This window comes from Phyllobates terribilis, unplaced genomic scaffold, assembly GCF_046119375.1.
Source record: "Phyllobates terribilis strain yellow unplaced genomic scaffold, ASM4611937v1 Scaffold_3__8_contigs__length_932513732, whole genome shotgun sequence".
NCBI classification, from domain to species: domain Eukaryota; kingdom Metazoa; phylum Chordata; class Amphibia; order Anura; family Dendrobatidae; genus Phyllobates; species Phyllobates terribilis.
Window position 1 is genome coordinate 482,417,184 of NW_027362763.1, and position 27,274 is coordinate 482,444,457.

General features: G+C 45.2%; 1 protein-coding gene across 1 annotated transcript in view; it reads right to left on the minus strand.

The window, feature by feature from the left end:
• The window catches only part of LOC141259635 (amine sulfotransferase-like), a 108,760-nt gene that overhangs the window by 36,619 nt on the left and 44,867 nt on the right, over window positions 1-27,274 (minus strand). The window contains exon 4 of the mRNA XM_073675899.1: window positions 2,414-2,540. Within this exon, the coding sequence (XP_073532000.1) occupies window positions 2,414-2,540 (127 nt within the window). The remainder of the gene's footprint in view (window positions 1-2,413; window positions 2,541-27,274) is intronic.

The following is a 27,274-nucleotide window of genomic DNA, read 5'->3' on the forward strand; positions in this document are numbered from 1 at the left end:
AATGTGGGAGGTACAATTGAACACTGCCCTGGGACAAGGACTTGAACGGGGATAGTTGCAAGTCTGCAACGACAGGTGCAGGGCAGGAGGCATCTTCGCATGTGCCATGAACAGGGGGTTGGCGTGCACACACTACAGCGGAATAGGCTGTCCTTCCCACTAGATACACTGGGGAGGGCACAGGTAATGGTTCGGTATGTGCGATTGTGTATAAGGGCTCTGGGACAAATAGGGGCGGCTGGGGACCGAGTATGGACACCCGACCGCCCCCTGGCGGCAGGGGACCGAGTGTGGACACCCAGCGCCAGGCAGCTGGGGACTGAGTATGGATACCAGGCCGCCAACGTAGCCATGACATGGTGGCTGGCGTCTGCTTCCACAAGCCTAAAAGGCCTCATTTAAAGTGCAAGCAAGCTAGCAGTATGTTATTGCAGCCTGGCGGTGGGTGGGTGGCGGGCTGCACACTTACGCTTGCATTCCAAGAAAATAAAGCAGATGCTAACTTCTATCATCATCATCATGCTCCTCACCTTGGCACTCTCAACTCCCCTGATGGAGAAGCCAGGGCCCACCGGAGGAGTCCCTGGTTGTTTGGTGGGCTCGTCCAATGCTGCCCTAAAGCAGACCAGGCTAAGAAAAGTGTGGGGAAGGTTCCCGGGACAAATAGTGGCGGCTGGGGATTGAGTATGGAGACCTCGCCGCCGAAGCAGCCATGAGGCAATGGCCAGCTTCGGCCTCCTCCAAACTAAAAGGCCCCATTTCAAGTGCAAGCTAGCAGTATAGTATTGCAGCCTGCAGGTGGGTGGGTGGTTGGCTGCATATTTGCACTTGCATTGGAAGGAATGGGGGAGGTATGATTGAACACTGCCCTGGGACAAGGACTTGAACGGGGATAGTTGCAAGTCTGCAATGACAGGTGCAGGGCGGGAGGCATCTTCGCATGTTGGCGTGCACACACTACAGCGGAATAGGCTGTCCTTCCCACTAAATGCACTGGGGAGGGCACATGTAATGTTTTAGTATGCTCGATTGTGTATTAAGTGTACTGGGACAAATAGGGGCGGCTGGGGACCGAGTATGGACACCCGACCGCCCCCTGGTGGCTGGGGACCGAGTGTGGACACCTGGCTGCCGGGCGGCTGGGGACTGGATACCAGGCCACCGACGCAGCCATGACATGGTGGCCGGCGTCTGCCTCCACAAGCCTAAAAGGCCCCATTTCAAGTGCAAGCTAGCAGTATAGTATTGCAGCCTGCGGGTAGGTGAGTGGTTGGCTGCATATTTGTGCTTGCATTGCAAGGAATGGGGGAGGTACAATTGAACACTGCCTTGGTACAAGGACTTGCACAGGGATAGTTGCAAGTCTGCATCTTCTGATGCGGCAAGGATCACTTCTGATGGGCACACTTTTAGGCAGTGACCTGGGTGTCAGAGATGCTTCCAGGGGTCTTCCCCATGCAGTTCCCTTGTCTTTTCAGCACTGTATGCATGTTTCACACAGCACATGGCCAGATAAGGTTGTAAAATGTTAAAATGACATTTCCCGGTGAATGCATTTGTCACCGTTGAAAGCAATACAAAAGTGCAAAAATGCATAAAAAATGCTACTTGTGAACATAGCCCAAGGTGTGGAGGAGTATTTTTGTTTTTGGTTATTTATTTTACCTTATACACAAGTCTTTACCCTGGAAAGGATGTTCCTTAACATATTTCACAGGAAAACTGTTTCAGTTTCATTTTTGAACGTTTTATTGTGAGCCTGCAAAAGTGGCTTAATACCTCTGACCACGTTGTTGACAGCAGTGACCTGGGGGTCAGAAATGCTTCCTGGGGCGATCCCCATGCTGTCACCATGTCATTTGAGCACTGTCACTATCGTTTTGGGCACTTTTTAGGCTTTCTACAGACTGCTGGGGGTGCCACTGCACAAATGCTCTGGTCTCCCATAGACTTTGGGTCGAGCACCCGAGTATCACGGTGAGCTCGGCCCGAGCTTCGAGCACCCGAGCATTTTAGTGCTCGCTCAACACTAATAATTACTCATCTAAATAACCCTTTAGTTTATATGACCATAAAATCTTGCTGAATATGAATAGGAAAAATTCCAGGAACAGCTGTCATGTTAAATATATTTAGCTGCCTATGGTTCTTTTCATTTGCATTTGAGGCTCCATTCAAAGCTACGATTTCAAATTCTATAAGATTTGTCTAATGGTAAAGTGCTGCATGTAACACTATTCAATGTAAGCACAGAAGTAAATGAAGCCTAAAGTTTACTTTCAAAATACTTTTAGTTTGTGTGCTCATTTTCCATATAAATAGCTAATTAATTTAAAAATGGAAAAACATATATATATCATTGCATTACTTATCATCACATGAAAAAATCATTCCTTGCTTGCTTCTACATTACCTTTCCCTGATATGAAGAGATCTATAAATCTTTCCCAATTTATTGTGCACTTTATATTTGGTTTCATTTTGTAAAAGTGGTAGTAGGATACTAGAACATCTTTTGGGTTTCGACTCACATATATAATCTGAAAAAAAGCATAAATCGGAACTTTGGATTTAATGGGCTTATTTGTTATTTAGTTAACACATGTTTAATAAGTAATGTAAATATTAGTTAATAACTAATTAAAACAGCATATATAAGACTCATAGAAGACTTTTATGTGCATAAATAGAATAGTTATTTATGATCATATCAGCATTAGGTGTTCAGTTTTTCTGTTCTTATACAGGAACAGAAAAATGGAACTCCTGTTAAAAACTGATCCACTCTATAAAGGCTACAAATGGTGCCAGAAAGAGCTCATTCACTGTAAAGGATCTGTGTCTCCATTCAGGAGTCAGCCTTTAAAGTGTAATCAGGGCTGGTATGAGACAAAGTGGGGCCCTGGGCAAAAGTTTAAAGTGGGGCCCCGAATGCTAACATATTGCACCTTCACACATAAGCATTTAGGTTGCATTTACATGAGCTGAGTTCAGACCGTGAAAAGAAAACAATCGACAATTTACAAGTTGTTTGGCACTTGTGTATTGGACTCTTTGCACAGGCTGAGGAAGAATGATGGTCGCAGAACAATCACTAGTAGATCAATCTGTCCCCATAAAGTATCATGTTATCAGCAGCACATCTGCAGTTTACACCGGGCGATGTGCTGCTGGAAAATAATGATTTTTGTTCCGACAAAAAAAATCCAATCACTCTATGGATGAACATCATTTTACACATTCGTTTGGTGATTGCAGACATGTTTACATCTATGTGTTCTCATCTGACTTCCAGTATTTATAAATGTGTATGCTGCATACACAGACAGTATGTGACACAAATATTAAGGCTGTGTGCCCACGATGCATTTTTTAAGCGTTTCCGCAGCGGCAATTCCGCTGCAGAAATGCTTAAAAGACGCTTGGTAGAAGGTCTGCCATGTTCCCCAATGATAATCCGCATGTGCTGTGCACATGCTGCGGAAATTTCCGCTGCGGATTATCATTGCGGAAAAAAAAGCAGCACTGCCAATTATTTTGCGGAAGCGCTGCGTTTTCGCCGCCATTGACTTGCATTGGAAAGCATGGAATCCGCATCACTCGAATTGTACTGTACATGCGCATTCCATACGTTTCAATGTGCGGATGGTACACGGGTCTGGAGAAGGGGAGACTCTCCTCCGGACCCGGGTACCATAGAACCTGTAAAAAAAAGAATAAAATAAAAAATAAATATTATACTTATCTTCTGATGGCCCCCCGGCGTGCTTGTCTTGGCTTGCCAGCAGATCGCGGTGGACTGAATGACCTGCGCTGACGTCACTTAGTCATGTGACGGGTCATACGACCACTGACGTTGGCAGGTCCTTCAGTGTACCGCGAGCTGCTGGCAAGCCGAGACGCATCGAATAAAGACTTCGGGGGCCATCAGAAGGTACGTATGATATTTATTTTTTACCATTCTTTTGGTCACACTATATAAATCCATGCCAGTTGCATGGATTTATATAGTGTGACCAAGTTGTCAAGCACTTTCCAAGTGATGCTAAAATCGCTTGGAAAGCGCTTGTCAACCCGCATGTGGAAATGCATGTGAAGAACGCTTCACTTCCGCTTGTCCCTGGCAGGAAAACGCATGTACAATCCGCATGTACAATCCGCATGTACAATCCGCATGCGTTTTTTCTGCCAGGGAGATGCAGAAACGCTCAGGAAAAAATCCGGAGCATTTCTGCATCATGGGCACATAGCCTAAATTTTACACACATGAATACACACAATGCATGATAGACCCACAAATGTATATACACAAAGCACACAAACATGTATACATAGAGCACATACATATACATATATGTATACACAGAATTCATACATGCATGTATACAATAAGCACATACATTCAACAAAAGAGGTATAGGACTAGCAGATAGCGTACATAAAAGTCTATATATACAGTATATATATAAATATATATTTCCTTGTGGAAATCACCACATAGTGATAAATATATGTCTGCTGGATAAATGAACAAAACCAATATGAATAACCCAAATAAATGATCCAAACATAAATTGATATAACCAAGACACCTTTATTATGAATACAAGTGGGTACGTGGTAGCAAAGAAGTGAGCGCACAAACAGATAAATTAAAATTAGTTCAAAGAATACACAAGATACAAAATGCTGCTATATGATCAACATCCTGAAATACAATTAATTCAAAGATAATTATATTTATTGATATGGCCTGTGTGCAGGCCAGGTGGGGCATAAAATGTAAAGGGTGCCGAGGAATGTCACGGTGGAAGTTTATTACCAGGGGGGAACGTATAATGACTATTAGATAGGGATAATTGTAGCATATAACATGATATATATTACCCTCTGTTATAGTGTAAATAATTGCACCTACCCTTAACACAGTACAGTATGAAGTATATTAACCTCAAATGTGGTGTGATTGCATATCCCAGCATGTAATATTGCACAGCCCTTCACCAATGTATATTGTAAAACTGATATATTAACATGGCATGATCAAAGTAAAGGAGAGTGTGGTCATATCTGACATGATGGGATCCAGAAAGTGTGGCTCTCACCCTGAAGTGTGTTTCAGTGCATACCTTCGTCACTGGTAAAAGATATGAAGGTGTCCTGACGAAGGTATGCACCGATCAATCTGTCTCCATACATATCATGTTATCACCAGCACATCTGCAGTTTACACCGGATGATGTACTGTTGGAAAACAATGATTTTTGTTCCGGCATAAACAATCAAATCACTCACTGAATGAATATCATTTTGCTTGTTCATTTGGCGATTGCTGACATGTTTACACCTATGAATTCTCATCTGGATTCCAATATTTATAAATGTGGAAGCTACATACACACAGTATGTGACACAAACATTGTATGTTACACAGACTTATACACACAATGCATGATTCACACACATATGTACAGAACAGACCAAAAGTTGGACACACCTTCTCATTTAAAGATTTTTCATGACTTTGAAAATTGTACATTCACACTGAAGGCATCAAAACTATGAATTGATACATGTGGAATTATATACTTAACAAAAAAGTATGAAACAACTGAAAATATGTCTTATATTCTAGGTTCTTCAAAGTAGTCACCTTTTGCTTTGATGACTGCTTTGCACACTCTTGGCATTCTCTTGATGAGCTTCAAGAGGTTGTCACCGGAAATGGTCTTCCAACAATCTTGAAGGTGTTCCCAGAGATGCTTAGCACTTGTTGGCCCTTTTGCCTTCACTCTGCGGTCCAGCTCACCCCAAACCATCTCGATTGGGTTCAGGTCTGGTGACTGTGGAGGCCAGGTCATCTGGCGTAGCACCCCATCACTCTCCCTTTTGGTCAAATAGCCCTTACACAGCCTTATGGTGTGTTTGGGGTCATTGTCCTGTTGAAAAATAAATGATGGTCCAACTAAACGCAAACCAGATGGAATAGCATGCCGCTGCAAGATGCTGTGGGAGCCATGCTGGTTCAGTATGCCTTCAATTTTGAATAAATCCCCAACCATGTCACCAGCAAAGCACCCCCACACCATCACACCTCCTCCTCCATGCTTCACAGTGGGAACCAGGCATGTAGAGTCCATCCCTTCTCCTTTTTTGCGTCGCACAAAGACACGGTGGTTGGAACCAAAGATCTCAAATTTGGACTCATCAGACCAAAGCTCAGATTTCCACTGGTCTAATGTCCATTCCTTGTGTTCCGTAGCCCAAACAAGTCTCTTCTGCTTGTTGCCTGTCCTTAGCAGTGGTTTCCTAGCAGCTATTTTACCATGAAGGCCTGCTGCACAAAGTCTCCTCTTAACAGTTGTTGTAGAGATGTGTCTGCTGCTAGAAGTCTGTGTGGCATTGACCTGGTCTCTAATCTGAGCGGCTGTTAACCTGCGATTTCTGAGGTTGGTGACTCAGATAAACTTATCCTCAGAAGCAGAGGTGACTCTTGGTCTTCCTTTCAGGAGCGGTCCTCATGTGAGCCAGTTTCTTTGTAGCGCTTGATGGTTTTTGCAACTGCACTTGGGGACACTTTCAAAGTTTTCCCAATTTTTCGGACTGACTGACCTTCTTTTCTTAAAGTAATGATGGCCACTCGTTTTTCTTTACTTAGCTGCTTTTTTCTTGCCATAATACAAATTCTAACAGTCTATTCAGTAGGACTATCAGCTGTGTATCCACCTGACTTCTGCACAACACAACTGATGGTCCCAACCAAATTTATAAGGCAAGAAATCCCACTTATTAAACCTGACAGGGCACACCTGTGAATTGAAAACCATTTCCGGTGACTACCTCTTGAAGCTCATCAAGAGAATGCCAAGAGTGTGCAAAGCAGTCATCAAAGCAAAAGGTGACTACTTTGAAGAATCTAGAATATAAGACATATTTTCAGTTGTTTCACACTTTTTTGTTAAGTATATAATTCCACATGTGTTAATTCATAGTTTTGATGCCTTCAGTGTGAATGTACAATTTTCAAAGTCATGAAAATACAGAAAAATCTTTAAATGAGAAGGTGTGTCCAAACTTTTGGTCTGTACTATATATATATATATATATATATATATATATATATATATATATTAATATGCTCTGTGAATAGATGTATATTTATGTATATTTGTGCTCTGCATACATGTATCTGTATGTAGGTGCTCTTTGTATGCATGCGTCCAGGGCCGGACTGGGACAAAAAAGCAGCCCTGCCACACAAACCCGACCAGCTATATATATATACTGTATACACATACACACACAGTGGGTACAGAAAGTATTCAGACCCCTTTAAATTTTTTACTCTTTGTTTCATTACAGCCATTTGGTAAATTCTAAAAAGTTCATTTTTTTCCTCATTAAAGTACACTCTGCACCCCATCTTGAGTGAAAAAAAACAGAAATGTAGAAATTTTTGCAAATTTGTTAAAGAAGAAAAACTGAAATATCACATGGTCATAAGTATTCAGACTAGTGTTGAGCCACCCCCGTAGTGTTCGAGTTCGGTTCGTCGAACACCCTTGTGTTCGCCGAACTGTTCGTCGAACTGTTCGTCGAACACCTTCGAACACCATTAAAACCAATGGCAGGCAAACAAAAACACATAGAAACACATAGAAACACCTTCAAATGTGTCCAAAAGCTGACAAACTGCTCAGAAGACATAACTAACACATGGAAAAGTGACAAGTACATATAGTCATGCGAAAAGAAAAGAGGTGGAGGAGTAAAAGGAGGGGGAGACACAGATATAGGCATGTCATGCCCTTCTAAAATCCAATAAGTGAGAAGCCGACACGGCCAGTCCATTCCTGCCCGAACCACCTCCGTGTCGCCGGGTTTGTGCCAGAGCCGCGGTGGACCCTGACGGCCAGCCCCCCTCTCCCAATACTGGTGCCTGTCCGCTGGTGGGTCGAGCGAGCCCCCCTGTGGTGGAGGCAGCTCTAAGCTTTTTAATTTAAATTGTCTCTCTAATTTGAATGAATACACTTTAAATCCTTTTACAAGGATCTATTGGAGGGCAAGTCTCATGCCAGCAGCCGCGTAATTCCAGCTCCAGTAGCGTCCACTAAAGCTGCTGCAGTTAAAAAGCTTTTATAAGGATCGAGCTCGGCTGTCCACCGCAAGGCATCCTACCGCCAGTCCCAGCCCCTATGCCTTGGGGTGCCTCCTGATGCTCTTCACTGAGTATCCCGTGGTCCCGAAGCATTTCCTTTGAAAAAATTAAGTGTCCAAACTACAGGTGGTGTAGCTTGCTTAACAGCCGGGATAATCCGCTGACTAGCAGACACTGCTACTAGGCACAAAGTATTTCCTGGGCTAGATGCAGTTAAAAATTTGTAATTAGATACTCTCGTTGGATGCTGAGAAAGCATTCCATAGAGTCTCCTGGCACGCCATATATTATTCTCTTAAAAAGCTTGGGGTAGGGGTCTAGGGGACCCTTTTATAGCCAAAATCACGGCCCTGTATCGCAATATGTCACCTAGGCTGAAGATAAATGGAACTGTAGCACCCTAAGGGCTCGGTTGCTACAGAGGTATTGCACCTCACCCAGAGGTGTGATATCTCACTCTCAGGTAAGGATGGAGTGTGGATCAGGACCCGACACCTGCATGCATTACACCACATTGCCATGGGGCAGGGCGACCAATATGCCCCTGAGATGGGCACGACAGTCCCTGTCCCTGGCTGGAGTGGGGGGAGGGAACACTGAGGAAGGGGAACCCTGTAGTGCAGGAGCAGGGAGGAAGCAGTTCCTTGGTGCATTGAGAAGGGAGTATAAAAGGTGGGCACCATCTTAATTCAGTGCAGAGAAGTCTGAGCAGAAGTGACAGGGAGCAGGGGCTCTGCATGAGCTCTGCTCCGGAGGCGGGCCTAGTAGCAGAGGCCCAGGCCTGGAAGAGGGAGAAGGAAGGAAGAGGAGCGGAGAAGGCTCCAGGAACGAGGAACGAAGGGATCCCAGGGGTGCGGACGGGCGAGTCGCCACCGCACGCCCGAATCCACCTGCATGGAGAGGTCAGGCCAAAGGGGGAGACCGGTCCCCGAAACTAGTGGAGGCGGGAAACGACCCTCAGCTAGAAACCAGAGGCTGTGACATTTTATGTGGCGCAGCCCCTCGCTACACCCGCTAGGAAGGCACCACATAGGGTCAGGGAAACTGGCGCCAAGTTTACCAAGAGAAGGCCCGAGGCAGCCGGACAGAAGGGTTGGTAAGAAAGACCAGACAAAGGACACACAAAGGGGGTCCTGTGAAGTGCTCCAAAGTTATCTGGGAGTTGTCTGAGCCTCTCACCTGGTGAGCACAGTATGACGTGGGCAGCCGTTACCTGCAGAAGTGGTCTGGATAATAAGAACTGTGAGTAAAGGCCCTGGACTGCATCATTGACTCCGTGTCGTTACTGCTGCTGCCCTGCACCATCACCCCCATCCTCCGCATACACTGCCCTGAGGCTATACTCCTCCCGTGGGGAGTTATGCTACGCTCTGCTGCACCCACAACACCAGCCTCAGCGGTCTGCCATGCAGCGGCGGTTCACTCTGACCGCAATCCACGGGTGGCGTAGTCAGACATTTAAACATCAAAACCACATAAATAGTTCTGCCACTGGTTTGACCGCCCTGAGCCACGGAACCGGGTCGCCGCCACGGAGACTACAACCACCAGCATCCACCAAAAAGGGTCCGGCTCCGGGTGTCCCAAGGCCCAGGAGGCGCGTCAGAACATTTTCATCACCTTTCATAATCACCAATGGGACAAGGCAGGGATGTCCTCTGTCCCCTCTCTTATACATCCTAGTGACGGAGCACCTGCTCTCATCAATTCTCCATAACCCCAATATTAGGTGGATTGAGGTGGGAGGTACCGAGTACAAGTGCTCTCTATTTGCTGATGATATCCTAGTATATATCACTCAATCACATATATCCATCCCTGCTGTTATGGCTGAAATAGATCACTTTGTTATATGGTCAAATTTTAAAATCAATGCAGCGAATTCTGAGGCCCTCGATGTCTCCCTCCCCAAATCCATACAGGATTCCATCCAGTCCAACTTTCCCTTTGCCTGGCCCTCACAGGGTTTCAAATACTTAGGAATTCATCTTCATAGAGACCTCTCCCGTCTATTTTATCTTAATTTTAAGAAGTATGTAGCTGATTCACAGTACACACGTGTGCGTGCTGATAAGGGCAAATTGAGGACTCTTTCCTACAGGCAATTACGTCAGGTTAAAAAAGCAGCGGCAAAAAAGCCTTGTCATAGCAGCAGACAAGTTTTTGAAGCTGCTGGTGCCTCCAACGTCCCCCGAACAACAAGATGCAGGGTCCTTCAGAGGTTTGCAGCTGTGCGTACGCCATCCTGTCGACCTCCTCTATCCACTTCACACAAGCAGAAATGGCTCCAGTGGGCCAAACATTACATGAAGACTGATTTCAAAACTGTTTTGTTCACGGATGAGTGCCGTGCAACGCTCGATGGTCCAGATGGATGGAGTGGAGGATGGCTGGTTGATGGACACCCCACGCAAACACGGCTACAGCGCCAACAAGGAGGAGGCGGAGTAATGTTTTGGGCTGGAATCATGGGGAGAGAGATTTTCGGCCCCTTTAGGATCCCTGAAGGGGTAAAGATGAACTCCATAATGCATGTGGAGTTTCTCAAACAGCACTTCCTGCCATGGTTCAAGAAGAAGAACCATGTATTCCACAGCAAGATCATTTTTATGCATGATAATGCACCGTCTCATGCTGCACATAACACATCTGCATCTCTGGCTGATATGGGCATAAAAGGGGACAAACTTATGGTGTGACCCCCATGCTCCCCTGACCTCTACCCCATTCAGAACCTCTGGAGCATCATCAAAAGAAGTGTCTATGATGGCGGGAGGCAGTTCACATCTAAGCAACAGTTCTGGGAGGGTATTCTGTCGTCATGCAAAACAATTGAAGCAGAAACCATCCAAAACCTGACAAATTCAATGGACGAGAGAGTTCAGAAGCTGCTTTCGAACAAGGGGTCCTATGTACAAATGTAACATCACCTAGAATAAAGTTTTGAGTTGAAAACTGTTTGATTTCAGTTTCTAATAACCTGCTAATGCTTATAATTTCAAAAATGACCATTTTTTTGGTCTTTATTAAAATGAAAAGGTTGATCGAAGAGTGTGGGGGATCTAAGAGTGTGGCAACCCAGTAGTCAGGATTACTTTGAATTCTGACAATCTGAGGGTCATGTTGCAGGTAGTGCAGCAAGAAGGCACTTATGTGTCTTGCGCATCTCGGAGCCCCAAAATTATTTTCCGGGCTAGATGCAGCTAAAAATTATTATTAATTTTAAATCTGGTGGAGCTTAGTATAGATGGCCTAATAGAATCAGTACTGCACACTGCTACAAAGCCCAAATTATTTTCCAGCCAAGATACAGATAAACATGATTAGTAATTTTAAATCTGGTGGAGCTTAGTATAGATGGCTTATTAGAATCAGTGCTGCACACTGCTACAAAGCCCAAATTATTTTCCAGCCAAGATACAGATAAACATGATTAGTAATTTGAAAGCTTAAAACGGTTGGTGAGGTGATTTTAACCAATCATCAAGCTTTTACTCTCTCCAGGATGACACAGGGGTAGAAAAGTCGTTTCGGATCCATGATTTGTTCATCTTTATGAACATGAGTCTCTCTACATTATCAGTGGAGAGCCGCGTGCGCTTATCTGTCAGCACACCACCAGCAGCGCTGAACACACGTTCAGACAGAACGCTGGCTGCGGGGCATGACAAGATCTCCAAGGCGTAAGTGGCTAGCTCCGGCCATTTATCCAGATTGGAAGCCCAAAAAGAGCAAGGGTCCAGTGACACAGTCATGGCTTCAATGTTTACTTGGAGATACTCCTGTACCATCGTCTCTAGGCGTTGACTATGTGTCAGACTTCTTGTCTCCTGTGGCCTTGCAAAGGATGGGCTAAAAAAGTGGTGAAATGATTCCGCAAAATTGATGTTACCAGCAGATACTGTGTTTCTGTTACGGTTTGAGTGCTGAACACTCGACGGTCCCACGGTTGGCAAGTTGGAACTGTGAGATTCACTACGTGCACCACTGGTGTTTTGTGGAAAAGCACATGTAAGATTCTGCAACAGTCTCTGCTGATACTCCTGCATGCGTGCATCCCTTTCTATGGCAGGAATAATTTCTGCAAATTTACTTTTGTACCGGGGATCTAACAGTGTGGCAACCCAGTAGTCAGGATTATTTCTAATTCTCACAATTCGAGGGTCATGTTGCAGGTAGTGCAGTAAGAAGGCACTCATGTGTCTTGCGCATCCAGGAGCACCAAGTCCCTGTTGTGTTGGTGGTGAGGTAACAATCATGCTTCCTTCCTCTGTCCTCTCCCCCCAACCTCGCACAACAGAAATGTGATCAAGGTCTCCCTCATCTGATGAGTCTTCCATCAGTTCGTCCTCCACTTCTTCCTGGGCTCCTGCACCTTCCTCACTAGTTTGGCTGCTACCATGTGCCCTGGTAAAACCATCTCCCCCACCCTCACATGCCTGCTGCCTTGGTGCTGCTGACCGTCTGGACCTTGCAGATGTTAGCCCTTCCGCATACAACTCCTCCTCCTCTCCTTCCTCCACCTCCTCTTGTGCCACCACCTGACTCCGCATTCTGTTTAACATGTGCTCCAGCATGTAAATCACCGGAATAGTCATGCTGATAATGGCATCGTCAGCACTAAACATCTTCGTCGCCATTTCAAAACTGTGCAGAAGGGTGCATAGGTCCCTGATCTGGGACCACTCCTCCAGCGTGATTTGCCCCACCTCAGGATCTCGTTGGCCCAGGCTATACGTCAGAACGTATTGCACCAGGGCTTGTCGGTGCTGCCACATTCGCTGCAACATGTGCAGAGTTGAATTCCACCGGGTAGGCACATCGCATTTTAGCCGGTGAAGTGGCAGGTCCAACGACTTCTGTAGAGATGTAAGTCGCTGAGCTGCGGGATGCGAACAGCGGAAGTGAGCACACAGCGACCGTGCCCTCTGCAGAAGGCCATCTAGTCCGGGATAGCGGGCTAAAAATTGCTGGACAACCAGGTTCAACATGTGAGCCATACAAGGCACGTGTGTGACATTGCCCCGGCGAAGGGCCGCACCCAGGTTTGCAGCATTGTCGCACACGGCCTTCCCTGGTTTCAGGTCCAGTGGAGACAACCATTCATGAAATTGGTTCTCCAGAGCTGACCACAACTCCTCAGCTGTGTGACTCACATTTCCCAGACATTTCAAAGTAAAAACCGCCTGATGACGTTGAGCCCTACTGCCAACATAGTAAGCAGGTGTGCAGGATCCCTTCTGCGCAGTTAGAAAGCTTGTGGCATGACCAGACAGGCTTTGGGTGCAGGTGGAGGACCGAGAGGAGGTTGAGGAGGCAGAAGCAGTGGAGGAACTTTGAGATAAAGAGGATTGACGCACAACTCGTGGGGACGGCAAGACTTGGACAGCAGCCCCTTGTCCTGCTGTCACCATAGTTACCCAGTGCCCAGTCAGCGACATGTAACCCCCCTGTCCATGCCTACTCGCCCAAGTGTCTGTGGTGAAATGCACCCTGTCACACACAGAGTTTCTCAAAGAAGCGGTGATGTTGTTTGCGACATGCTGGTGGAGCGCAGGCACACCTTTCTTTGAGAAGTAGTGCCGACTGGGCATCTGGTACTGGGGCACTGCGACGGACATAAGGTCTCGAAAATCCTCTGTGTCCACCAGGCGGAAAGGCAACATTTCTGTAGCCAAGAGCTTGCAGATGGTGAAATTCAACCTCTTAGCTTTCTCATGGCTAGGAGGAAATGGTCTTTTACTTGTCCACATCTGAGGGACCGAGGGCTGGCTATTGTGCTTAGACTGGGTTGATAAGGGTGTCCCCGGCAAACTGCCGTTCTGTGAGGAAGATGCAGTCGGACATGTTAGGTTGCCTTGATCCAAAGGTGGTGCTTTCGATGTCGGACAGCGCTCAACACCAGCTGGTGTTACCACCTCCAAAGAAAATGATGACCTGCCAATCACGCTGGCTGTTGCGGGTAAAGATGTGGCAGGTCTGCGTCCCAAAACAGGTGTGACTGCTGTCCCCCCAGTCACAGAGGATGAAGAGGCCGCGGATGCACAAGATATGGCAGACGGTGGTTGGCCCGGCCTTCTAGGCCGCATTGTAGCACAGTGAGCTTCCCACTGCAACTTATGCTTCATGTCCATGTGCCGGTTCATGCATGAAGTACTCAAACTATGTATTTTTTGGCCTCTACTAAGCTTTTGCTGACAAGTGTTACAGATAACACGAGTTGGGTCATCTTTATCGATCTGAAAAAATGCCCAGGCTATGCAAGGCTTATCATCCATGCGACCTGAAGAGCCACCACGACTTGTGGTGAGAGGCAGAGTTGTGTTTGAGGATGCAGTTGTTGACGTGCTTCCAGTACTACGTCTCTGTCCAGCAAGGCGCAACCTGACCTCGTCGTCACTAGCATTCTCCTCCACCTCCTCTGCTGACCTCATCTCTTGGCTGACTGTGGGTTGACAGTAAGTGGGATCTTCAACCTCATCATCATCACCCTGTGCGTTATCACACCCGTCGTCCTCAGAGCCAACCTGTTCCTGCCCTGACAAAAAACTAAAGTTGTCGCTCCAATCAGGTATTTGAGTCTCATCATCGTCTTCCTCATTGTCTCCACCAACAGGAGTTACCGTTTGGGAATGAGGGTCTACATTATGGTCAGAACCTTCAGCGTCGTCCTGGATCCGACTCATAAAGATTCTGGGCATCAGTGCAGATCATTTCCTCGTCTGGATTCACAGAAGCGCTGGAGCCGACCTCTGATTCCCGGGCTATAGTATGAGTAAATAGCTCTGCAGACTCAACCATCTTATCTACCTCATACTCAGACGGGCAGCAGGAGATTTGGGAGCTGTGAGGAAGCAAGTGCGATTGGGGTGACACCTTTGAGGACTGGAGTATTTGTGATGTTGAAGTTGATGTGGAGTAGAGCCCACTTAAAGGAGCATTTGATATCCGTTGAAGCACCTGCTGTTTTTGTGCCTCATCTGGAATTTGTAGCGATTGGCGTGGCCGTAAGAAAGGGATCTTATCACATTGTCCGCTAAAAGAAGTAGACATTTTAGTTTGGCTGGAAGATGGTCTGTCTTTTGCAGATGTTACTGTTGCTTTAACACCTACCCCACGGACACAACCTTTTTTCCCCTTCCCAACACGCCCATTCCCCTTTCCACCAGCAGCAGGCCTTTTTCCACTCATTTTGGTGGTTAACTAATTCACAACTCTGGAGTTGTTTGCACAAAAAAACAATGGATGGGAACCGAGCAGAGCTGAGTGGCCAAACTGTGGTATTAGGCCAAAACTATTAGCTGGGTTAGATGCAGAAAAAAATTATATTGAATTTGCAACCTGATGGAGGTCAGTATAGATGGACTAATAGACCAAGTCCCACACACTGCTAGAAGCCCAAATATTTTTTCAGGGCTAGATGCAGAAAAAAATTATATTGAATTTGCAACCTGATGGAGGTCAGTATAGATGGACTAATAGAACAAGTCCCACACACTGCTAGAAGCCCAAATATTTTTTCAGAGCTAGATGCAGAAAAAAATTATATTCAGTTTGCAACCTGATGGAGGTCAGTATAGATGGACTAATAGAACAAGTCCCACACACTGCTAGAAGCCCAAATATTTTTTCAGAGCTAGATGCAGAAAAAAATTATATTCAATTTGCAACCTGATGGAGGTCAGTATAGATGGACTAATAGACCAAGTCCCACACACTGCTAGAAGCCCAAATATTTTTTCAGAGCTAGGTGCAGAAAAAAATTATTTTTAATTTGCAACCTGATGGAGGTCAGTATAGATGGACTAATAGACCAAGTCACACACACTGCTAGAAGCCCAAATATTTTTTCAGAGCTAGATGCAGAAAAAAATTATATTGAATTTGCAACCTGATGGAGGTCAGTATAGATGGACTAATAGAACAAGTCCCACACACTGCTAGAAGCCCAAATATTTTTTCAGAGCTAGATGCAGAAAAAAATTATATTCAATTTGCAACCTGATGGAGGTCAGTATAGATGGACTAATAGACCAAGTCCCACACACTGCTAGAAGCCCAAATATTTTTTCAGAGCTAGATGCAGAAAAAAATTATATTCAATTTGCAACCTGATGGAGGTCAGTATAGATGGACTAATAGACCAAGTCCCGCACACTGCTAGAAGCCTAAATATGTTTTCAGAGCTAGATGCAGAAAAAAAATATTTTTAATTTGCAACCTGATGGAGGTCAGTATAGATGGACTAATAGACCAAGTCCCACACACTGCTAGAAGCCCAAATATTTTTTCAGAGCTAGGTGCAGAAAAAAATTATTTTTAATTTGCAACCTGATGGAGGTCAGTATAGATGGACTAATAGACCAAGTCCAACACACTGCTAGAAGCCCAAATATTTTTTCAGAGCTAGATGCAGAAAAAATTATTTTTAATTTGCAACCTAATGGAGGTCAGTATAGATGGACTAATAGACCAAGTCCCACACACTGCTAAAAGCCCAAATATTTTTTCAGAGCTAGATGCAGAAAAAAATTATATTCAATTTGCAACCTGATGGAGGTCAGTATAGATGGACTAATAGAACAAGTCCCACACACTGCTAGAAGCCCAAATATTTTTTCAGAGCTAGATGCAGAAAAAAATTATATTCAATTTGCAACCTGATGGAGGTCAGTATAGATGGACTAATAGACCAAGTCCCACACATTGCTAGAAGCCCAAATATTTTTTCAGAGCTAGATGCAGATTTTTTTTTTATTCAATTTGCAACCTGATGGAGGTCAGTATAGATGGACTAATAGACCAAGTCCCACACACTGCTAGAAGCCCAAATATTTTTTCAGAGCTAGATGCAGAAAAAAATTATATTCAATTTGCAACCAGATGGAGGTCAGTATAGATGGACTAATAGACCAAGTCCCACACACTGCCAGAAGCCCAAATATTTTTTCAGAGGTTGATGCAGAAAAAAATTATATTCAATTTGTAACCTGATGGAGGTCAGTATAGATGGACTAATAGAACAAGTCCCACACACTGCTAGAAGCCCAAATATTTTTTCAGAGCTAGATGCAGAAAAAAATTATTTTTCATTTGCAACCTGATGGAGGTCAGTATAGATGGACTAATAGAACAAGTCCCACACACTGCTAGAAGCCCAAATATTTTTTCAGAGCTAGATGCAGAAAAAAATTATATTCAATTTGCAACCTGATGGAGGTCAGTATAGATGGACTAATAGAACAAGTCCCACACACTGCTAGAAGTCCAAATATTTTTTCAGAGCTAGATGCAGAAAAAAATAATTTTTAATTTGCAACCTGATGGAGGTCAGTATAGATGGACTAATAGACCAAGTCCCACACACTGCTAGAAGCCCAAATATTTTTTCAGAGCTAGATGCAGAAAAAAATTATATTTAATTTGTAACCTGATGGAGGTCAGTATAGATGGACTAATAGAACAAGTCCCACACACTGCTAGAAGCCCAAATATTTTTTCAGAGCTAGATGCAGAAAAAAAATATTTTTAATTTGCAACCTGATGGAGGTCAGTATAGATGGACTAATAGACCAAGTCCCACACACTGCTAGAAGCCCAAATATTTTTTCAGAGCTAGATGCAGAAAAAAATGATATTCAATTTGCAACCTGATGGAGGTCAGTATAGATGGACTAATAGAACAAGTCCCACACACTGCTAGAAGTCCAAATATTTTTTCAGAGCTAGATGCAGAAAAAAATTATTTTTAATTTGCAACCTGATGGAGGTCAGTATAGATGGACTAATAGACCAAGTCCCATGCACTGCTAGAAGCCCAAATATTTTTTCAGAGCTAGATGCAGAAAAAAATTATATTCAATTTGCAACCTGATGGAGGTCAGTATAGATGGACTAATAGACCAAGTCCCACACACTGCTAGAATCCCAAATATTTTTTCAGAGCTAGATGCAGAAAAAAATTATATTCAATTTGCAACCTGATGGAGGTCAGTATCGATGGACTAATAGAACAAGTCCCACACACTGCTAGAAGCCCAAATATTTTTTCAGAGCTAGATGCAGAAAAAAATTATATTCAATTTGCAACCTGATGGAGGTCAGTATAGATGGACTAATAGAATGATGCTATTCCCAAAAGGTTTTACTTCACTAGGTGCAGTAAAAAAATTGGTATTCTATACACAGGTGGTGTAGCTTGCAACACAGATAGGCTACTCCACTGACTAACACACTCTGCAATAGGCCAAAAAGGATTAGCTTTGCTAGATTCAGCCAAATGCTGTGAAAAAAACTTGCACAGCACCTGCACAGACCTGCCTGGCAAAAACTGATAGGAATGGATGTAACTTAGTCCTGAAAAGGACTGCAATTACAATTAGTCTTTACTTCCAACCTATCTATTTAAGAGCACAGACCTGCCTGATAAAAGTCGTAGGAAATGCTGTAACCTAGTCCTTAAAAGGACTGCAATCACAACTATTCCCTACTCCCAAGCTATCTGTAGATTTGTGCGAAAATTGGCTTGAAATTAACAAGGTATAGCGCACACAGCAACAGCGGTGCCGTCTAACACGCAGCTGCAGCAGTGAGAAAATGGTGGCGACGGGGAAAATGGCTGGGTCTTATAGGGCAAGGACATGTGACATACACTGCCAATGACACATGCCCTTGCTAGTGTGAAAAAAAGCACTTCGCTCCGTGTGTGCGCTGCTGATAGGCTGACAGATTGCACCTCCCCACTGTAAATGCGGGAAAGAGAAAAAAAAAAGGAGATCTTCATTATTCCTGCAGAGATCCATCCCCAGCCCCTACCCCCGCCCCGCTGTACACTCAAACTGCGTATTAACATTCATTTTCATCAGTACTGAGAAAAAATCCAGTTATGATTTTGGTGCACGAACAGTTATCGAACATAACCTCGAACAGCCGAATTTTTTTCAAATCGTGTTTGTTCGCCGAACGGCTCGAACACCGCCCAAATCAGCTCGAATTTGAGATTGGCGAACACTTCGAGTCGAACAACGCCCATCTCTAATTCAGACCCTTTGCTCAATATTGAGTAGAAACACTCTTTTGAGCTAGTACAGCCAAGAGTCTTCTTGGGAATGATGCAGCAATTTTTTCACACCTGAATTTGGGGATCCTCTGTTATTCTTCCTTGCAGATCCTCTCCAGTTCCGTCAGGTTGGATGATGAAAGTTGGTGGACAGCCATTTTCACGTCTCTACAGAGATGCTCAATTGGGTTTAGGTCAGGGCTCTGCCTGGGCCAGAAAAGAATGGTCACAGAGTTGTTCTGAAGCCACTCCTTTGTTATTTTAGCTGTGTGCTTAGGGTCATGGTCTTGTTGGAAGGTGAACCGTCGGCCAAGTCTGAGGTCCAGAGCACTCTGGAAGAGGTTTTCATCCAGGATATATCTCTGTACTTGGCCGCATTCATGTTTCCTTCAATTGCAACCAGTCGTCTTGTCCCTGCAGCTGAAAAACACCCCCATAGCATGATGCTGCCACCACCATGTTTCACTGCTGGGATTGTATTGGGCAGGTGATGAGCAGTGCCTAGTTTTCGCCACACATACCGCTTAGAATTATCACCAAAAAGTTCTATCTTCGTCTCATCAGACCAGAGAATCTTATTTCTTATAGTCCGGGAGTTCTTCATGTGTTTTTGAGCAAACTCTATGCGGGTTTTCATATGTCTTGCACTGAGGAGAGGCTTCCGTCGGGCCACTCTGCCATAAATGCCCGACTGGTGGAGGGCTGCAGTGATAGTTGACTTTGTGGAACTTTCTCCCATCTCCCTACTTCATCTTTGGAGCTCAGCCACAGTGATCTTGGGGTTCTTCTTTACCTCTCTCAGCAAGGCTCTTCTCCCACGATTGCTCAGTTTGGCTGGACGGCCAGGTCTAGGAACACTTCTGGTGGTCCCAAACTTCTTCCATTTAAGGATTATGGAGGCCACTGTGCTCTTAGGAACCTTGAGTAATGCAAAAATTCTTTTATAACGTTGGGCAGATCTGTGCCTTGCACAATTCTGTCTCTGAGCTCCTTGGGCAGTTCCTTTGAGCTCATGATTCTCATTTGGTCTGACGTGCACTGTGAGCTGTGAGGTCTTATATAAACAGTTGTGTGCCTTTCCAAATCAAGTCCTATCAGTTTAATTAAACACAGCTGGACTCCATTGAAGGAGTAGAACCATCTAAAGGAGGATCACAAGGTAATGGACAGCATGTGACTTAAATATGAGTGTCTGAGCAAAGGGTCTGAATACTTATGACCATGTGATATTTCAGTTTTTCTTTTTTAACAAATTTTCAAAAATTTCTACATTTGTTTTTTTTTCAGTCAAGATGGGGTGCAGAGTGTACTTTTATGAGAAAAAAATGAACTTTTTAGAATTGACCAAATGGCTGCAATGAAACAAAGAGTGAAAAATTTAAAGGGGTCTGAATACTTTCCACAACCACTGTAAAGATATACAGATAGATATAGATATGTGATATATATAATCCGTGTTTTGCGTGTGTAACTTACTGGTTATGTCATTTATTAATAAATGAGTAAATTTCTGGAAAAAAAATGGCGTGAGGTCCCCCATAATTTTATTAACCAGCAGAGGGAAAGCGGACAACTGAAGCTGATGTTTTTAGCCTGGGAAGAGGGTAAAACCCATGGAGCTTCCCAGGCTACTAATATCAGCCCCCAGCTAAATAAATACTTAGCCTTTACTGGCTATTAAAATGGGGGGACCCCCCAAAAAATGACATGGGGTCCCTTTATTCTAACAGCTAGCAAAGTCTATGCAGACAGCTGGGGGCTGATATTAATAGCTTAGGAAGGGGCCATGAATATTGGCCCCCTCCGAGACTAGAAACAGAAGCCCTCAGCCACCCCAGAAATGGTGCATCCATAGGCACTTAGCCTCGCTCTACCCACTGCCCTGTAGCGGTGGCAGTGGGGTTATAGGGCTGAGGTTGATGTCAGCTTATAATGCCAGCTGACATCAAGCACAGGTTAGTAATGGAGAGGCGTCTATAAGACGCCCCCATTACTAATCCCATAGTGAAGGTGAAATGTAAAATAAAAATACCAACACCCAGAATAAAATATTTTATTTGAAGTAAAACAGACATCCTTTATTGTTCTAAATTAAACCTTACTTAACATTACGTCCATTCCAGCTGAAACTAATGGTCCTGTAATAAAAATAAAATAATAATAAACCAACTAGTGATGAGAGAGCACTAAAATGCTCGGGTACTAGTTGCTCTGGTAGAGAAAATTGGAATGCTCGAGTGCTCAGTCCGAGTAAAGAGCCCAATGTAAGTCTATGGGAAACTCGAACATTTTTCAGGCTTCTCCCCCCAGCGTTCTGCAGAGGGCCTAAAAATTGCCCAAATCAATGGGAACAGAGCTCAAATGACATGGGAACAGCATGGGGAAGACCCCTGGAAGCATTTCTGACTCCCGGGCTCAATGCTGTCAACAATCTTGTCAGAGTATTACGCCATTTTTACGAACTCACAATAAAACATACAAAAACGAACCCATAATGGATTTTCCTGGGAAATATGTTAAGGAACATCCTTTCCAGGGAAATTACTTGTATATAAGGCAAAATAAATAACCAAAAACAAAAATGCTCCTCCACACCTAGTGCTATGTTCACACGTAGCGTTTTTGATGCGTTTTTGCACTTTTGCATTGCTTTCATCCATGACAAATGCATTCACCGGGAAATGTCATTTCATGTCATTTCATTCATGAAGTAGGGATTGTGAGAGTCACAAACACTATTTTTACAGCCTTGCTATTCTTAAAGGGCAAGCAGTCGGCTATGCTTTGTTGTTTCCATTATTAAAGAGTGGGTCTCCTATACTGTTATTGCGTATGCAGTGACTGCATGGGCTGCCAAAAATTTGGACGCACCCTAATACCACTTTGAAGAGACACAGAGGAGGGTCTCAGTAAAAAAAAATGTTCCCTTTATAAAGGAGAGGATCTCCTATAGTGGTAATGCCCATGCTGTGACTGCAAGGGCTGACAAAATTTGGGAAAAAAAACACTAACAATTTAAAGACACAGAGCTGGGCCACAGTAACGACATGTTCCCATAAGAAAGGAGAGGGTCTACTATCCAGTTATAGCGTATGCAGTGAGTACAACGGCTGCCAAATTTGAGGAAAAACCCCACTAACAATTTAAAGACACATAGAGCTGGGCCACAGTAACAACATATTCCCATTAGAAATAAGAGGGGCTGCCAAATGTAGGCAAAACTCTACTAACAATTTAAAGACACAGAGCTGGGCCACGGTAATGAGTACAGCATGTTCCCATTAAAAAGGAGTGGGTCTCCCATACTGTTTGCCTGTGGCGGTATTCCGTGTATTAATTATTAGTGTCAGGCTTGACTATCAATAATCAATATCCGGCTAATACCTTGCCTGTTACTACTCCGATTCCTTTACTATACACTATACTAAATGGCGACTAACTGAGACAAAAACCGTGTTATCAATAAAATATATTTATTACACAAGTCTACAGTTAATTCTACTATTTAATACCACACTGACACTGAATATAACAAGAATAATACGGATATACAATTAACCCCACAATAACCTAGTTACACTTCCCGCCCACTTACCTAAAAACATACATACATTAATTACAGCCCTCCCGCCTGTCACTATACTATCCCTATGGAGGAAAAGAGGTTAGAAGCAGTGATACTTAGCCACTTGAAGATGCCTTGGCTGCAGATGTGCTGCTGAATAAGGCAGAAAAGGGGACTCAAAGGGTTAAGGCTGGGGCTGAGAGGTAGGGAGATGAAGGGGAGTAGAAGCAGAGCAGCAGAGTGTAATGCTGTGAGAGGTCAGTTGCAAGCTGCTGCACACAGACACAGATGCTGCTGGCAGGTCTGCAGAGGAGAGGGCAGAGGGACAGTGGCTGGGAGGACACAGAGGGGCAGACAGGACACGTGGGGCAGGAGAGGGGACACAGAGGGGAGCAACCACAGAGGGCAGGTGTCAGCTAAAGAAGAAGAGCAAGCAAGGGCAGCCAAAAATGTGGAGGAACTCCAGTGTCCCTTGCAAGAGATGTTGAGGTCGGAGGGTCTCCTGAAAACAATGTTCCTATTATTAGGAAGTGGGTCTCCCATACTGTTTGCCTATGCCGTGAGTGCAACGGCTGCCAAAAATTTTGAGGCACTATAATGCCCCTTGCAAGAGATGTAGAGGTCAGGAGGGCCTCATGAAAACTATGTTACCATTATTAGGAAGTGGGTTTCCCATACTGTTTGCTTATGCAGTGAATGCAATGGCTGTCAAAAATTTGGAGGAACTCCAATGTCCTTTGCAAGAGACGTAGATATGGTGATATGGTAGATATGATGGTGATATGGAGGAGAATGAGGATGAGGAGGAGGAGGAGAATAGCAAATAGAGCAAATAGACAAAATTAGGAAGCGTATACCCATGTCTGGGTGTGAAGACAGAGGTGCATGGGAATAGAGTTAGACCTCCCAAAAAAAAACACTGTATTTGAGTTTATGTTACGCTGCTATCATTCGGTGGTGTTCAGAAGTCTGGCCCAATCCAGCCCTTGTTCATTTTAATAAGAGTCAGCCTGTTAGCATTTTCAGTTGACAGGCGGATGTGCCTATCGGTTATAATTGGTGATGAGAGAGCATGTTCGCTACTACTCGGCCCTGGGTTCCTTCTAATTCAGGACAATGCCAGACCTCATGTGGCTGGAGTGTGTCAGCAGTTCTTGCAAGATGAAGGCATTGAAGCTATGGACTGGCCCGCCCGTTCCCCAGACCTGAATGCGATTGAGCACATCTGAGACATCATGTCTCGCTCCATCCACCAATGTCACGTTGCCCCACAGACTCTCCAGGAGTTGGCGGATGCTTTATTCCAGGTCTAGGAGGGGATCCCACAGGATACCATCCGCAACCTCATCAGCAGCATGCCCACGCGTCGTAGGGAGGTCATACTGGTATGTGGAGGCCACACACAATACTGAGCCTCATTTTGACTTGTTTTAAGGACATTACATCAAAGTTGGATCAGCCAGTAGTGTGGCTTTCCACTTTAATTTTGGGAGTGACTCCAAATCCAGGCCTCCATTGGTTAATAAATTTGATTTCCATTGATAATTTTTGTGTGATTTTGTTGTCAGCACTTTCAAATTTGTACAGAACAAAGTATTCAATGAGAATATTTCATTCATTCAGATCTAGGATGTGTTATTTGAGTGTTCCCTTTATTTTTTTGAGCAGTGTAGTTACCTACAGGCCAGGTATTTAAAACTGTGGTTTGTCCATCACACGGATCACATATAAGTTCGCTCCAAGTTCAGTCTTTTGTTGTGAGTGTGGAACATATTTTCCTCCATTTAAAATGGGCAAGGCACGTGGCAAGGGATGGGGAACTGGACGTGATGGTGGTGATGGTGCATGCAGAGGCCGAGGCCATGAGCAAGCTGAAATTGTTCCACAACAAACACCCACATCTTCTCGCTCGACCTTCCTGTCCCAATTAATAGGGGACCGCAGAACACCACTATTGAACACAGAGCAGTGTGAAAAGGTTATTGGTTGGATAGCAGATAATGCTTCCGTCAATTAGCCACCACCACCAGCTTGTCTTCCACACGGTCAAGCCTCAATAGCTGTGAGTCTGGACCGCGTATTCCTCACCCTGAACCTCCTTCCACCCACCATACCGAGTGCCCAGAGACAACTGATCCCACACTTGGGCACTCGGAAGAGATGTTCACTTTCCCATAGATTCAGGCCACTCGCTCGGTCCACTTGAAGTGGGGCAAGAGGAGATCGCATGTAGAAATGCCCAAATATTGGAGCAGCCACGGTCACACGAAGGCGACGGTGGGAAAGTGTCACAAGAGGTGGAAGATGATGGACACAATTGCCAGAAAGTCAGGAGGATGACCAGAGTACAGAAGAGGAAGACCAGGTGGTGGATGATATAGTAACTGACCCAACCTGGCAGGAGGACATGCAGAGCGAGGACAGCAGCACACAGGGGGAGGGAGGCAGAGCACCACAACAGCCAGGAAGAAGCAGTGTGGTGGCCACAGAAAGAAGACAGGCAACCGTTCCCCGTAAGACCAACATGAAGGAAGTTGCCAGTACAACTGTTAGGTCTTCCCGAATCTGGTTGTTTTTTAAAGACTCTGCCGATAACCCCCAAAAGGCCATTTGCACCACCTGCCAGGCCAGCATCAGCAGGGGTGGCAAAACGACCAGCCTGACCACCACCAGCATGATCAGGCAAATGGCAGCAAATCACCCGACTTTGTGGGCCGAACCCAGGGTCCAGGAACACTATCTGCGGGTGGCACCATTGCTTCTTCCGCTGTTGTGCATGCAAGCCAATCTTCTGTCCATGGTGCATGCGAAGATGCCTCCTGCCCTGCACCTGTCGTTGCACAAGCAAGTAGCAGCATCAGGAAGCACGTCCACGTCCTTGTCCCAATGCAGCGTTCAGTTCTCCTTACCTTACTCCTTGGAACGCAAGCGCAAATATGCAGCTAACACCCCACAGGCCACAGTACTAAATTCCCACATTTCACGACTGCTTGCGCTCAAAATGTTGCCTTTTAGGCTCATGGAGACGAAAGCATTAAGCAACCTGATGGCGGCGGCCATCCCTCGGTCCTCGGTCCCCAGCCGCCACTATTTCTCCCGGTGTGCCGTCCCTGCATTACACAAGCACGTGTCCCAAAACATTAGCCGTGCCCTCAACAACGCAGTTACCGGGAAAGTCCACCTAACCACGGACACATGGATAAGTGCTTGTGGGCACGGACGGTACATCTCGCTGACAGCACACTGGGTTAACATAGTGGAAGCTGAGACCCAGTTGGACCTTGGGACGGAACACGTTCTCCCGACGCCGAGGATTGCGGGCACTAGGTCAATCAGGGTTGTCCCCACAGTCTACAACTCCTGTACCTCATCCTCCTCAGCCTCCCCCCCTTCTTCAGCCTCCATCTCCAAAATGACTACATCAGTCCAAAGCTGGAAGCACTGCTGCACTGCCTTGGCCAAGCGGCAACAGGCTGTGCTGAAGATAATACGCTTAGGTGATAAACCGCACAATGCTGAAGAGTTGTGGACAGCTCTGAAAGAGCAGGCAGATCTGTGGCTCACAGCCATGAACTTACAGCCAGGCATGGTCGTGTGTGACAATAGCCGGAACCTGGAGGCTGCTCTGAGGCGAGGCGAGCTCACACACGTACCATGCCTGGCCCATGTGCTTAACCTCGTGGTTCAGCTGTTTCTCAAATCCTACCCGGAGCTGTTGGATCTGCTTGTTAAAGTACGCCGCTTGTGTGCTCTTTTTAGAGAGTCACCTACAGCTTCCGCCGCCCTTGCTGTGTTTCAGCAGCGTTTGCAGCTTCCAGCTCACAGACTGGTATGTGATGTCGCCACGCGTTGGAACTCTACACTGCAGATGTTAGGAAGGATTTGTGAGCAGAATAGGGCAGTTGTTGAGTACCAGCATCAACAAGGCCATCGGTACTCCACACATAAGACCTCAGGAGTGGACATGGATGTCAGACATATGTACCATCCTCCAAAACTTTGAGGACTCCACCAAGACGGTGAGCGGTGATGACGCCATAACTAACATCATCATCCCACTTCTCTGTCTTCTGAAACGCTCTCTGCTCACAATAAAAGAGGATGCATTGCAGGCGGAGCACGATGAGATGGAGCAAGGAATCATACAGGGTGATTACACACAGCCCAGCCTCATCTCATTCCAATGTGGATTGGGTGATAATGAGGAAGAGGAGGAGGAGGAAGAACTGGAGCTAGTTTCATGCGCTATTGATGGTATTACCTGCACAACTGTCATAACGTCTGTTCAGAGTGCATGGCTAGAGGACAGAGAGGAGGAGGAGGAGAGCATGGTCAGTGTTACGCTCGCGCCCGGACTGACTGGCGTGAGCATGAATAGTGATCCCACTGTACCATGAACCGAGGATTGCCTGGAGGGGCGTAACTAAGTATCAACATGATCCGACCAAGGTCGCACGGTGGCTCAGTCGACTCCGTGAACCAAGGAGGAACC